At 52.5% G+C, this 12,762-nt stretch overlaps 2 protein-coding genes across 2 annotated transcripts; one reads left to right on the top strand and one right to left on the bottom strand.

Annotated features, from left to right (window-relative positions):
* The first annotated feature begins 6,105 nt into the window (after nt 1-6,105).
* On the top strand, nt 6,106-8,519 carry SPSB2 (splA/ryanodine receptor domain and SOCS box containing 2). The gene is made up of 3 exons (XM_030321574.1): nt 6,106-6,211; nt 6,470-7,225; nt 8,121-8,519. The coding sequence occupies exons 2-3, from the start codon at nt 6,562-6,564 to the stop codon at nt 8,246-8,248; spliced, it is 792 nt and encodes a 263-aa protein (XP_030177434.1). The 5' UTR covers nt 6,106-6,211; nt 6,470-6,561; the 3' UTR covers nt 8,249-8,519.
* Nucleotides 8,520-8,637: 118 nt separating this feature from the next.
* Nucleotides 8,638-12,250, bottom strand: TPI1 (triosephosphate isomerase 1). The gene is made up of 7 exons (XM_030321575.1): nt 12,016-12,250; nt 10,691-10,814; nt 10,491-10,575; nt 10,284-10,416; nt 9,895-9,980; nt 9,346-9,433; nt 8,638-9,250 (listed from the first exon to the last, which is right to left on the bottom strand). The coding sequence occupies exons 1-7, from the start codon at nt 12,239-12,241 to the stop codon at nt 9,132-9,134; spliced, it is 861 nt and encodes a 286-aa protein (XP_030177435.1). The 5' UTR covers nt 12,242-12,250; the 3' UTR covers nt 8,638-9,131.
* Nucleotides 12,251-12,762: the final 512 nt, after the last annotated feature.

Genomic DNA, 12,762 nt, shown 5'->3' with positions numbered 1-12,762 from the left:
CCTCCTCTGTCATGGTGGCAGTGTAGCCCTTTCTTTAATAAAACCAGACGTGTTCTACAGGGATACAGATCCAGTGCCCTAAAACACAAAGCAAAACCAAACAAGAAGCTTGTACTCCAGCAATCACATGCAAACCGCTAGGTGACCGCAGCACTTTCCACAGCTGGGATTTACAGTTCTACATTCTACAAGTCAAGTAAGACCTCATAGAGGAAGACCTTGGCATATCATCTGATGTACCACACTCTTTATGAACGTGCTCCTAGAGTCATCGAAGACTACCTTTCCCAACATCACCGCTGTCCATCAGTTTGCTGACCTAAGCATGATTTTTCAGTCACATCCACGAGGCTGAGATTCCAGACTCTGACTCTCAGAGCCATGAATGCTGACCCTAATCTAAATGTGGTAAGGTTGGAAGTGTTGGACATTCTTCAGTCTTGCCGGTTACAACACTTCTATTGAACAGTCATGGCAACAATCAAGCTTAAAACAGGCCATGCGTGTTGGGAAGAATGTGTTTAGGATTTTAAGGGTTTTCTATTGACAGGGAAGTGAAACACACTGCAGTGCCTGGGTGACTCAGTCAGTTAAGTGACTCTTGATTTCCATTCAGGTCGTGATTGCATGGTTGTGGACCAAGCCCCACATCAAGCTGTAAACTGATCATGGAGCCTGCTTGGGATTCATTCTCTCTCTCTCTCTCTCTCTTTCTCTCTCTCTCTCAAAATAAACATTTAAAATTTTAAAAGGGGCACCTGGGTGGCTCAACTGGTTAAGCATATGACTCTTGATTTCGGCTCAGGTCATGATCTCACGGTCATGGGTTCTAGCCCTGCATTGGACTCCCTGCTGACAGTGTGGAGCCTGCTTGGGATTCTCTCTCCCTCCCTCTCTGCCTTTCCCCTGCTTGCTGTCTGTCTCTCAAAATAAATGAACTTTAAAAAAAAAAGTGAAACACATTGTTAAAATGGCCTAACAAGTGGGTCATGTTGGCTTTGTGAAAGAAATTGAAGGGGTGCCAGGGTGGCTCAGTCGGTTGAGTGGCCAACTTTGGCTCAGGTCATGATCTCTCAGTTCATGGGTTCAAGCCCTGCATCAGGCTCTGTGCTGACAGCTCAGAGCCTGGACTCTGCTTTGGATTCTGTGTCTCCCTCTCTCTCTGCTGCTCCCCCACTTGCACTCTGTCTCTCTTTCTCTCAAAAAATGAATAAACATTAAGAAAAAATTTTTAAAAGAAATTTAAGAACTTTATTAAAAATTTTTTTTGAAGTTTATTTTGAGAGAGAGACAAACAGAGAGCACAGGGGAGGGGCAGAGAGAGAGGGAGAGAACCCCAAGGAGGCTCCACGCTAGAACCAGACACGGGGCTTGCACTCACAAACTGAGACAAGAGATCATGATCTGAGCTGAAATCAGGAGTCAGATGCTTAACCAACTGAGCCACCCAGTCATCGGTGAAGAACTTCTTGAGAGCCACTGAGAAACGCTAAGAAAAAGCTTGAGGAACTGATAAAATCATCCCAGAAGACAAAAATATGATGAACAGGAAGGGATGACCAGATCAAATCATAAGTAGATTGAAGTTGCTGCAAAAATGCTGAAATACCTGACTGATTTAATTTCTGAATAAAATCTCTATGGAGGGAAACTGGAAAATCACATGTGGTTAACATTATATTCCTTATAACTCAGCAGTTCTGCATGTAAGTATGCACCCAACAAAAGTGAGTGCCTAGGTCCACTAAAAACTTATACAATACTGTACATAGTAGCTTTATAATAGCTAACAACTGGAAACAAATGGCCATCAAAGGTAGAATAAATTGTGGTATGTCCATAGGATGGATTAATGTATAACAATGAAAATAATGAGTTACCATTTCATGCAACAAGGTAGATGACTCAGTCATCATGCTGAGAAAAATAAGTCAGACACAAAAGAATAGACTATACCATATATATAATATATGGTATCATATGAAATTGAACAGGCAAAACAAATCTATACTGATAGAGGTCAAATAAGAGTTACCTTTACAGGTGCAGTGTCAAGGAAAAGGCAAGAAGGAGCCTTCTGGGATGCTAGAAATGTTCTTGATCCTTTTGATGACGGCCATTCAGCATACATAACAATTCATTGAATTTAAGATTACATATCTGGGGTGTCTGGATGGCTCAGTCAGTTAAGCTCAGGTCATGATCTCATGGTTCGTGAGTTCGAGCCCCTGCATCAGGCTCTGTGCTGACAGCTCAGAGCCTGGCACCTGCTTCAGATTCTGTGTCTCCCTCTCTCTCTGCCCCACCCCTGCTTGCACTCATCTCTGTCTCTCAAAAATGAATAAACTTTACCCAAGGGATACAGGAGTGCTGATGCATAGGGGCTCTTGTACCCCAATGTTTATAGCAGCACTCTCAACAATAGCCAAATTATGGAAAGAGCCTAAATGTCCATCAACTGACGAATGGATAAAGAAATTGTGGTTTATATACACAATGGAATACTACATGGTGATGAGAAAGAATGAAATATGGCCTTTTGTAGCAACGTGGATGGAACTGGAGAGTGTTGTGCTAAGTGAAATAAGCCATACAGAGAAAGACAGATACCATATGTTTTCACTCTTATGTGGATCCTGAGAAACTTAACAGAAGTCCATGGGGGAGGGGAAGAAAAAAAAAAAAGAGGTTAGAGAGGGAGAGAGCCAAAGAATAAGAGACTCTTAAAAACTGAGAACAAACTGAGGGTTGATGGGGGGTGGGAGGGAGGGGAGGGTGGGTGATGGGTATTGAGGAGGGCACCTTTTGGGATGAGCACTGGGTGTTGTATGGAAACCAATTTGACAATAAATTTCATATTTAAAAAAATTAATAAACGTTAACAATTTTTTTAAAGATTACATATGCTACATTTCAATAAAAAGTAAAAAGATAAAATGTAGCATTATGTAATATTTGAGCTATTATCAATACATTTGAGGGGGGCCTGGGTGGCTCGGTTGGTTGAGCGACCCAGTCTTGATTTTGGCTCAGGTCATGATCCCAGGGCTGTGGGTTGAGCCCAACCTCGGGCTTGGTGCTGAGTGTGGAGCCTGCTTGAGATTTTTCTCTCTCCTTCTGTCCCTCTCCCCCACTTGTGCTCTCTCGTTAAAACACACACACACACACACACACACACCCCAAATGTTTGAGCAGTTCAAGATTCTGGGGTGACAACTGGTGAATACCATGTATTAAACAACGAGCAGCTGAGCAGTGCACTTCTGAACCTGAACTAGACTCATCATGACCGAGGCTTGCTCTTTGTCCCCTAAGCCTTCAACCACGCAGTTATCACACAGCTCCTGCACTAACATTTATCATAGGCCACTATCCATGGTCATGATGTCATTATTTTTGTCATCACACTGGCAAGATTATCTAGGTTAGGTGGATGACAGGTATTCAGGATCACATCTTTCCTTTTAATATGTTTTCTTCTTTGTCTTCAATTAAAATTATACAATTTTATTCATACATCATTGTAGAATACTGCCACATACTGTGTTTTACACAAAACTAACATACGCTGTATCTAATAGATGGGGTAGGTAAGGGATTTTCAAGGGTAATTTTGACTATGAGACATGATTATCACCCTATCTCTCCCAACTCTCTATCCCCCCAAAATGTGAAGCTTGTAGCACAACAGCACCTGACCTACAGAAAATGCCAAGTCAGCCTCTTCAACCTAGACTCCCACCTCCCACATGTGCTCTCTCACCAAAGTTGCTAATGACCAAAAAATTCTTGTGAGTGATCAAGCTTGCATTTTCTGCTCACTGTGTCCTCCTTAACCCTCTTCTCTCTCTACGCACTGTCTCTGGGTCCCCTCACTGATTCTCCACAGTTCAGCCTCTGGCTGAAGGCTGCATCACCTCCCAAATTTATATCTCCAGCCCAGGCCTCTTACTACCCTTCGACCTGCAGTTTTCACATGTGTTCTGAATGGTTCTATCTGGTTGTGGCTCAGGTCGGGCACCTCAAAAACATGTCCTAAAGTGCATTCATCTTCCCCCCACCCCCCTGCCCCGTTCCAATTGCTTTTCTTTCTGCATTAGCGGTACCACTTTCCAACAGTCTTCCAGGCTAGAAACCTCCCTTTCTTTCGCCTCAGCATTTATCAGCCACCAAATCTTGCAGTTTCATCAGTGTTTCTTGAATTCTTTTCTTCCTTATTTCTACTGCCTTACTTCAGGCTCTTGCCACTTGTCACCTGGGCTGCTGTAACCAGTCTCTTTGCTTCTCATCGTATTTCCCTTGAAGCCTCCTCTACATTTGCTATGCCAGGGTGGTTTTTCTAATGATTTTTTTTTTTTAAATAATCTCTACACCCCATGTGGAGCTTGACCTCATGAGCCTGAGATTAAGTGTCTCATGGTCTACTGACTGAGCGAGACAGGCACTCCAGGAGGGCTTTTCTAAAACGAATATCTGACCATATTCCTCTCCTGCTTCCCTCCTATGTGTCTCCCCATTACTGGCCTGTCCAACAAGAGAACGTTTGCATTCTTTAGCTTGATCTACAAGGTCACTGTCATCCGGCACTGACTTTTCTAGGCTTGTCTCTCCTGCTTCCTTTCTAGTTGCAGGGACACCAAAGTCTTCCCATCTACTGCTTCTGGCTTTTTTCATGCTGACCCCTCTGTCTGGAGAATGTCTTCTCCATGCAGCACCCCAAACCTAGCCCCCATCCTGCAGAACCACCTCTCAAGCCAATTCTTAGTCATTCTTTAAGATTCAGCCCAGTGTTAACTTCCTCCAGGACACTTGCCTAACTGCTTGATCCTTGGTTAGGAGTTCCATCCTTTTGAGTCCCATAATACTTTCTTTGTATCTCCATAATTTCATCTACTACATGATAAACTGTTTTATAAATGTCCCTGTAACCTCCTTGGGATTCACGGCTGCATCTTCAGTGCTTAGCACAAATGATTAAATTTGAACCAGAAGCTCCTCTGGGTTTACATATATATAACCTCACTGAATCCTCACAATGCCCTTTGCAGTAGATACCAACAGTATCTCCAACTTACAGAGGAAGAAACAGGCACTGGGGAGGTTAAGTAATTTGCCCAAGGTCATGTGCATACTGGGTTTCAGGTATTCACCCCCAGTTAGCCTGGCTCCACATTTGGCATCTGTCATCACTATATTACATTGCCTTTCTATAGAGTGGACACTCAGTAAGTGTTAACAATAATAATTATGCTTAGTGACTGCATGAATACGCACGAGGCTCTGTGCTAAGTGCTCTACCTGGACTATTTCAACTCCACAACGACCCTATGAGGTGACTACTATCATTATTCCCATTTTACATAAGAAAAAACAGGTTTAGAGAAGTTTGGCAACCTCCGCAAGGTCATAGAGCTAATGAGTGACATAGCTTCACTCACAACCAGTCTTAACCACTCTATTCCACCATTTGAGACCAACAGCTCAGGAATGGATTGACATCCAAGATGAAGACCAGACCTAGGACACCTACCTCTGAAAACATAGTTCAAAGCCTCAGGCATAAAACAGATTCCCTTACAAGTGGGGCAGAAAGCGACCGGTCCAGAAACAGTGACCCAGAATCAAAAGGACATAGAAATAGATGCCAACACAACGAAAGCCCCTCCTTGACCCCATGCCCCTCATCTCTAGGGGCTCAGGAGTTGAGCGGCTCAAGCGGCTCAAAGGTCTTGACGATGGCGAACGCACTTCCTGGGATCCCAAAGCGGTGATCCCGTCAGAGTTCATTCTGAGCCTCGACAGCCTGGTGCAGACTCCGTGGCTGCCAAGGAGGGTTAACCACCCAGGAGGGTCTCCATGCGGGGCGGGACCTCGAGGCGGGCGCCAGAGGGTAACCGTCCGGGGATGGGTCCTGGGGGGGCGGGTCCTCGGGGTGGGGCGTGCCCTCCGCAGCAGCGACCCGAGTGGAGTGTAAACCTCCCGCGAGGAGCCCCCCAGGGGGGTTGCCACGGGGCGGGGCGCGACCTGGGGCGGCGACGAGAGGGTTAACCGCCCCGGAGGGCAGCGTGGGGGCGGGGCCTGGGGGCGGGGCGAGGCCGAGGGAGGTGCTGGAGGCGGAAGCGGCCGGCAGTCTGCGCCCTGCGCCGTTCGGCTATCTTCGGCGGGGTTCCTCCTGACGGCCTGTGACTCCCGGCCTGGAAAGCCAAGCGAGGTGCGGGGGCGGTGACGGGGCACGGGGTGGGCAGAAGGGACAACCCCTGGAGAGATCCAAAGGGGGTGAACCCGCGAGAGTCTCGGGAGACCGGGACAGATGGGCGAGGGCAGGGTGATGGGCCTAAGAGCTTTGGGGCGGGGGTGGGGGGCGAAGAGGGAGTGGAGCGGTGGTGGGCAAACATGCATGAAAAGATGAGACGCCTGGGTGAGGGATCCCCGCCAGGATCCCGCCCTTTACACCCTCTTCTCTCCCAAGTCCTCTCCAGGTCAATCCCGAGCCGGAGGATCAACTTTCAGAAGAGAGGCGCCCCAGCAAGAATCGGGGAGTCCTCCAAGCTCCTCACCTCCATGGGCCAGACGGCCCTGGCAGGGGGCGGCAGCAGCACCCCCACCCCACAGACCTTGTACCCTGACCTCTCCTGTCCCGAGGGTTTGGAGGAGCTGCTGTCTGCTCCCCCTCCTGATCTGGGAGCCCAACAGCGCCACGGCTGGAACCCCAAGGACTGCTCGGAGAACATCGAGGTCAAGGAAGGGGGGTTATGCTTCGAGCGGCGGCCCGTGGCCCAGAGCACTGATGGGGCCCGGGGTAAGAAGGGCTACTCGAGGGGCCTGCACGCCTGGGAGATCAGCTGGCCCCGGGAGCAGAGGGGTACCCACGCCGTGGTGGGCGTGGCCACGGCCCTCGCCCCGCTGCAGGTTGACCACTATGCGGCGCTGCTGGGCAGCAACAGCGAGTCGTGGGGCTGGGACATCGGGCGGGGGAAGCTGTACCATCAGAGCAAGGGGTTCGGGGCCCCCCAGTATCCAGCCAGACCTCAGGGTGAGCAGCTGGAGGTGCCGGAGAGGCTGCTGGTGGTTCTGGACATGGAGGAGGGAACTCTGGGCTACGCTATTGGGGGCACCTACCTGGGGCCAGCCTTCCGAGGACTGAAGGGCAGGACCCTCTATCCGGCAGTAAGCGCTGTCTGGGGCCAGTGCCAGGTCCGCATCAGCTACCTGGGCGGAAGGAGAGGTGAGGCCTGGGGCAGGTGTGGGGAGAGTGTTGTTACTGGTGGCTGTGGTTTGGGATGGAAGCTCATCACTTTACAAGAGCAGAGGGAATAGCCTGACCTGCCTCCAGTGTGGGGAATGGCTAAGGGTCTTCACGCATGTTACCTAATTGTCCCAGCAGCAATAGAGGTGAAAGTGAGGCTTGGGAAAGCAACTTGCTAGTAAGTGGTGAGTCCTCAGAACAGAGGGAGGCGCTCCAGGGATTAGGGGTTCACCGCAGATATCAGCTCCCGGAGCAAGAGGTGCACAGGGTTAAATGGGTGCTGGGCGAGGTGTAGGAAGAGAACTGGCAGTGCCAGACGCCCAGGGTGTGTACCAGATTCCCTGGGTTCTGATCTGTCTGTGCTACTTCCCTCCTCAAACCCCAGTAAGGGGCCTTTGGGGCCCTGGGCACCTGGAAGGAGAACGCCGAAGAGGCAGGGCCCTGGGAGGGGACTTCAGGGGAGGGGCCTCCTCTAGAAGGGGTTGGGGCCAGAGCTTGGGGCTGGTTGAACTGTTCTCTGCAAGTTGCAGAGTACTTCTCCTCCGGTCACCCATGGCCAGCTGTTGTAGAGTGGAGGAGGGAGGGCTCATCAGCCCCAGCTCCAAGGCTTTACGGAATCAAAACCTAGACCAGCTCCACCACTGTCAGAACTGGCCTGGCCTGTTGCTTGGAGGGCCTTAGCTAGAGCTTCACCCCCAGCTGCCCGGGATGTGTGAAGTCTGCAGAGCCTCCCAGCCCCGGGGGCCTTAGATCTCCCTCTCAACCATGACTCAGGGCAGGAAAGCAGAAGAGAACTTGGGCAGGACCCCATAGTTTGAGGAGGTCGGGCCAGTGGCTGCACCCCTACTTACCTTCCCCTCCTTCTCTCTCCCAGCGGAGCCACACTCCCTTCTGCACCTGAGCCGCCTGTGTGTGCGCCACGCCCTGGGGGATACCCGGCTTGGCCAGGTATCTGCTCTGCCCTTGCCCCCTGCCATGAAGCGCTACCTGCTCTACCAGTGACCCCTGAGATACCACAGATTGTGCTGGGGCCTTAAAACCATCCCTCCCCTGGGGAGTGGGGAGGAGGCACCGCTGGCCTAGACCAGCTACTTAAAGCCAGGAGGTGGGGTGGGGGGAGGTGAGGCTGGGCCCCTCCCCCAACCCTAGCTCTGGGGAGCCCTACGGCCCTAGAGCCTTCCCGAGGGGCAGAAGGGGAGGCTATGGAGGCCGGGGCCTGGTGTGCAGGACATTTTTTCAAGTAAAAACAGTAAGAGATGTGCTGTCGTAGAAACCTGTTTGTGGTTGTTTTTTGTTTTTTTTTTTTTTTGTGCACAAGTGTCCTACGGCTGCCTCAGAAAGGAAAAAGAGGGGATGTGGGCAAGGACAGTGAAGAAGGACACACCACAAGGCTTAGTGCCAGGTGTTTATTTCCCCCACACGTGGGACTGCTCACATATACAACACACACAGGCGTTGGCACCATGGGAGAGAACAGCACCCCTGGCCTCTGAGGGGAGAACAGGACTTTCTCTCAGCCCTTGGCCTCATGGCGGGAGATGGGAGAGGAGGATGGCTTCTCTCTCCTGCCCTCACTGGGGACCGAGCGGGGACCCATGAGCAAATTCCACCCCTTCCACCTCTCAGCCAAGGAGGAGCCACCTTGGTGACCTGTTTCGTTCCAACCACTATAGTCAGTGGAGAAGGGATTGGCCTGGTCCCAACCATTACAGGGTAAGGTGTAAACAGTAAGGAAGAGGTATAGTTTGGCCACGAGGGGGGCAGGTGACACCATCAGAAGCATGTGCGGGGTGGGGATGTGTGTGGGGGGATAGGAGCACAGTCACTGGGCTTCTGAGCTACCTAGTCCCTGGCTTAGCAGGAAGAGGAGGGGAGACGGATGGGCTTATTGTTTGGCATTGATGATATCCACAAACTCAGGCTTGAGGGAAGCCCCGCCCACGAGGAAGCCATCCACATCAGGCTGGCTTGCCAGTTCCTTGCAGGTTGCCCCAGTCACAGAACCTGGGAATGGAGAAGAGAAGAGAGAGAGAATTGTCAGGGATGGGATAGGAGGGCTGAGTCCACCCCCATCTCAGGCTGGAGCCAAACCCACTTACCTCCATAGATGATACGGGTGCTCTGAGCCACCGCGTCAGAGACATTGGACTTAAGCCATCCCCGGAGCTTTTCATGTACTTCCTGGGCCTAAAACAAGACGCCAGACTAAGTAAGCCTCTTTCTGCCTTTCACTCAAAGGCTAAAAGACTCTGGGCCCCACTGAAGACAGGCAATGTGGTTTCGGGACAAGAACCCTGAGATCTGGGTCAGAATACCACAGCTCCAATTCCACCCAGGCCCTGGAATAGATGTCCTTGGACAAATCACTCTCCTTCTCTAGGCTTGGCGGGGGGGGGGGGGGGGGGGGGCTTCATTATTATCATTATTATTTGGGGGAGATTTTATTTTTTAAAGTAATCTCTATACCCAATGTGGGACTTGAACTCATGACCCCGAGATCAGAGAATCAGACGCACTACCGACTGGGCCAGGTAGATGCGCTGGGGGCTCCTGTCTTTAAAATGAGAGGTTGGCTCAGGTGATCTCTGTGGCAGTCTAGTCCTACTGAGGCAGGGTAAGGTAAGGGCAGAGTTCCTGGGCTTGGTTACCTGTTGGGGTGTTGCAGTCTTGCCAGTACCAATGGCCCATACAGGCTCATAGGCCAGGACAACCTTGCTCCAGTCCTTGACATTATCTGTGGGACAGAGATCACAGATGGAAGGGTGAACGGGAAGGAGCTATCCAGCCCACAGCCCAGGGAATGATGAATGATGGTGGCCTAATGCCCCCTGGTGGCTGTTGGAGGAACTCCAAGTGGCATCTATACCATCCAGGCAGGAACAGAAGTGGTATGGATGATGCAAGGGTTCTAACCTTCTTCCTTCCTTTCCTGTATCAGCATGGGATGGGGATCAAATTAGGCTGCAGGGCATCTCACCCCACCTTCTGTGCCTCCATAGCCCTGTCCAGGCTCAAAGGTCCCTTTCTACTGAGTTACCTGCGATGACCTTGGTTTGCTCGAAAACGACCTTCTCAGTGATGCCAGCTTCCCTCTCATCCAACTTCTCCCCGATGCAAGCGATTACTCCAAGTCCCTCCGCCAGGGCGTGGGCCACTTTCTGTCCAATCAGCTGTTGAGTAACAGATTTGGTGAGACGCCCCCCTTGGAATAAGGAATCTCGTACCTCCTCTCCTGATTACTAACCTCGTCAGACTCCCCAAAGACATGCCTTCTCTCCGAGTGCCCCAGGACTACCCACGTGGCTCCACAATCTTTGATCATGCCAGGGCTAAAGGAAGAGACAGAAAGCCGTGCTTCAGCAGAGAGCCCACCCTTTGGCTTTCCCCTCAATGAGGAAAGTGAGGGCAGAGCCCCCACACACCCCTCTCCTGCCTGCATCTCACCTGATCTCCCCAGTAAAGGCTCCATTAGTCACTTTGTAGCAGTTCTGCGCAGCCACAGCAATCTTGGGATCTAGCTTCTGCCTGGCAAAGTCGATGTAGGCGGTGGGGGGTGCACAAACCACTTCTGGAGAGAAGACAGCACAAGGGGATGAAGTCATAAGGAAGCCATTCTCCAGACTTCCATCTTGGGTTTTGGAGTCCCCTCACCTGATTTCTTAGTTCTGCTTTCCACTCCTTTTCATCCCGGCAGGATAACCTTTGTCCACTTGCCAGCCCAAGCTGGGCTTGTACCCAACTCCTTGAGCCTTCCAGGTGTCCCTGGGAGGCCATGGCCCTTGCCCTGCCCTCTGCTCTTTAACAGCTGTGGTTCTGATTTCCCCAGGCTATTCTGGGCCTGGGCACCTCCTAGACTCAGCATTCTCTTGGAGCCAACCACGCCTCCCTTCTAAAATAGCCCATCCTTACCACCCCCAGGCAAGGATTTTTAGCAAAAGCAGAAGCAGCCAACTCCTGGGTTTGCACTGGGGTCTTTGGGGAATAAACCAGGGCCCGTTTTGATGAAGCCCGTGGTTCTGTGATTTAGGTGAGTGGGAGGGTAAAGACTCTGCCCGTGGGTGGCAGTGAGATGACTAGCTCATAGAGAGGCCTTGTGCTTTCCCGTTTCCGGCCTGGAGAAAACTGTAGAATAGCTCCTCATTCCCAAATGGCCCATCTTGTTTGGCACCTGCTCAGCCCCTTCGTCGGAAGGCAGCAGTCATCCAGACTGCCGAGGGCAAAGGATAGAGCGTGTAGTTCAGCAGGCCGCAGCCGCTAGTCTGGGGGACTCGGCCCGCCCAGCGAGGAGCGGGGAGGAGTCGTGGGCTACGTGCGGCGGCGCACGGAGCAGACGGTCGAGGGGGCAGGTAGCTGGAACCCTGCACGCAGGCTCAGCCTCCTCCCCCACACTCTATGGCTGTCACCAGCCTCCTGCGATCGTTCGCAGGGGCTCCGCTCCTATCCCCGGCTCCTGTTGGGTGCAGCCCAAGCCCGCGCCCCGGGGCCATCTTCCTCCCGGTGACCCAAGAAATCCTTTCCCGCCCCGCGGTCGGAGGGCACCATTAAATGTGGCCCCACCTTTCTTCCTCCGACACACCCCCGGTATTGCGGCTGCAGGGTCGAAGTCCGGACCCCCCAATAGCCCTTATCCTCACCCCTGCATCCAGGTCCACGCGGACACCCGGCTAACCGAGCTCGGGAGAGAGCGCTGCCACGCCCGACCTTCCCCACACCCCGGCCCCGGCCCCGGCCCCGGCCCCGATCCCGACCCCGACCCGGCGAGGGCTTACCGGTGTCGGCCGGCACCTTGGCCGCGTTCAGAGTGGTGATGAGTTCCCCCAGGTTTTTCTTCCGCCCATTCATCTTCCAGTTCCCCCCGACGAAGAACTTCCTGGAGGGCGCCATGGCGCTGAAACTGACACACTGAAGGTCAGTATCACCGCGCAGCCGCTGCCACTGCCCGCTTATATAGAGGGCCGTGAGGCAGAACTCCGCCTTCTCCCCGCCCTCGGCCATGGTTAGCCCGGCCCCCAGTCTGGAAATCCTTCCCGCCGCCGCCCCCACCACCTCCCTCCCGCCGCCAGTGTTGCAATGTTCTGACGTTGCCCCCGTTATTGTAGCAACGTTCCAGGGGCGTCCGGGGGCTCAGTGGCTTCAGCATCCATTGCGTGACTTTTGGGAGAAGGCGAGAACCTGCACTCATTAGAGCCCCCGCTTCACCACTACAGTCTCCCAGAGGGCCAGAGGTGGCCTGAGATCACATTGCTCGCTGGACGGAGGGAGCTGTGAGGGGCACCTCTCCAACTCTGAGAAAAAGCCCTCCCTTCCCCTGTCAGAGGGGGAAGGACCGCCCACATTGGCTAAAAAACTGGGCCGCTAAGAGAGAAGCAGTTCAGAACCCCCCCACCCCTCCTCCTCCGGGTGTCCCACTCTCTGCTCCAGCTGGCCAACCCAACACACCGCAGGGCCTAGCGGATCTGGGACACTTGGGAAATACCCACTTGGGACCCCTCCCAGGGAGACTGCCGGAAGGAAAG

Source organism: Lynx canadensis, chromosome B4 (genome assembly GCF_007474595.2).
Source record: "Lynx canadensis isolate LIC74 chromosome B4, mLynCan4.pri.v2, whole genome shotgun sequence".
Taxonomy (NCBI): Eukaryota; Metazoa; Chordata; class Mammalia; order Carnivora; family Felidae; genus Lynx; species Lynx canadensis.
The sequence above is the reverse complement of the archived record's forward strand: the minus strand, read 5'-3'. Positions and strand labels throughout refer to the sequence as shown.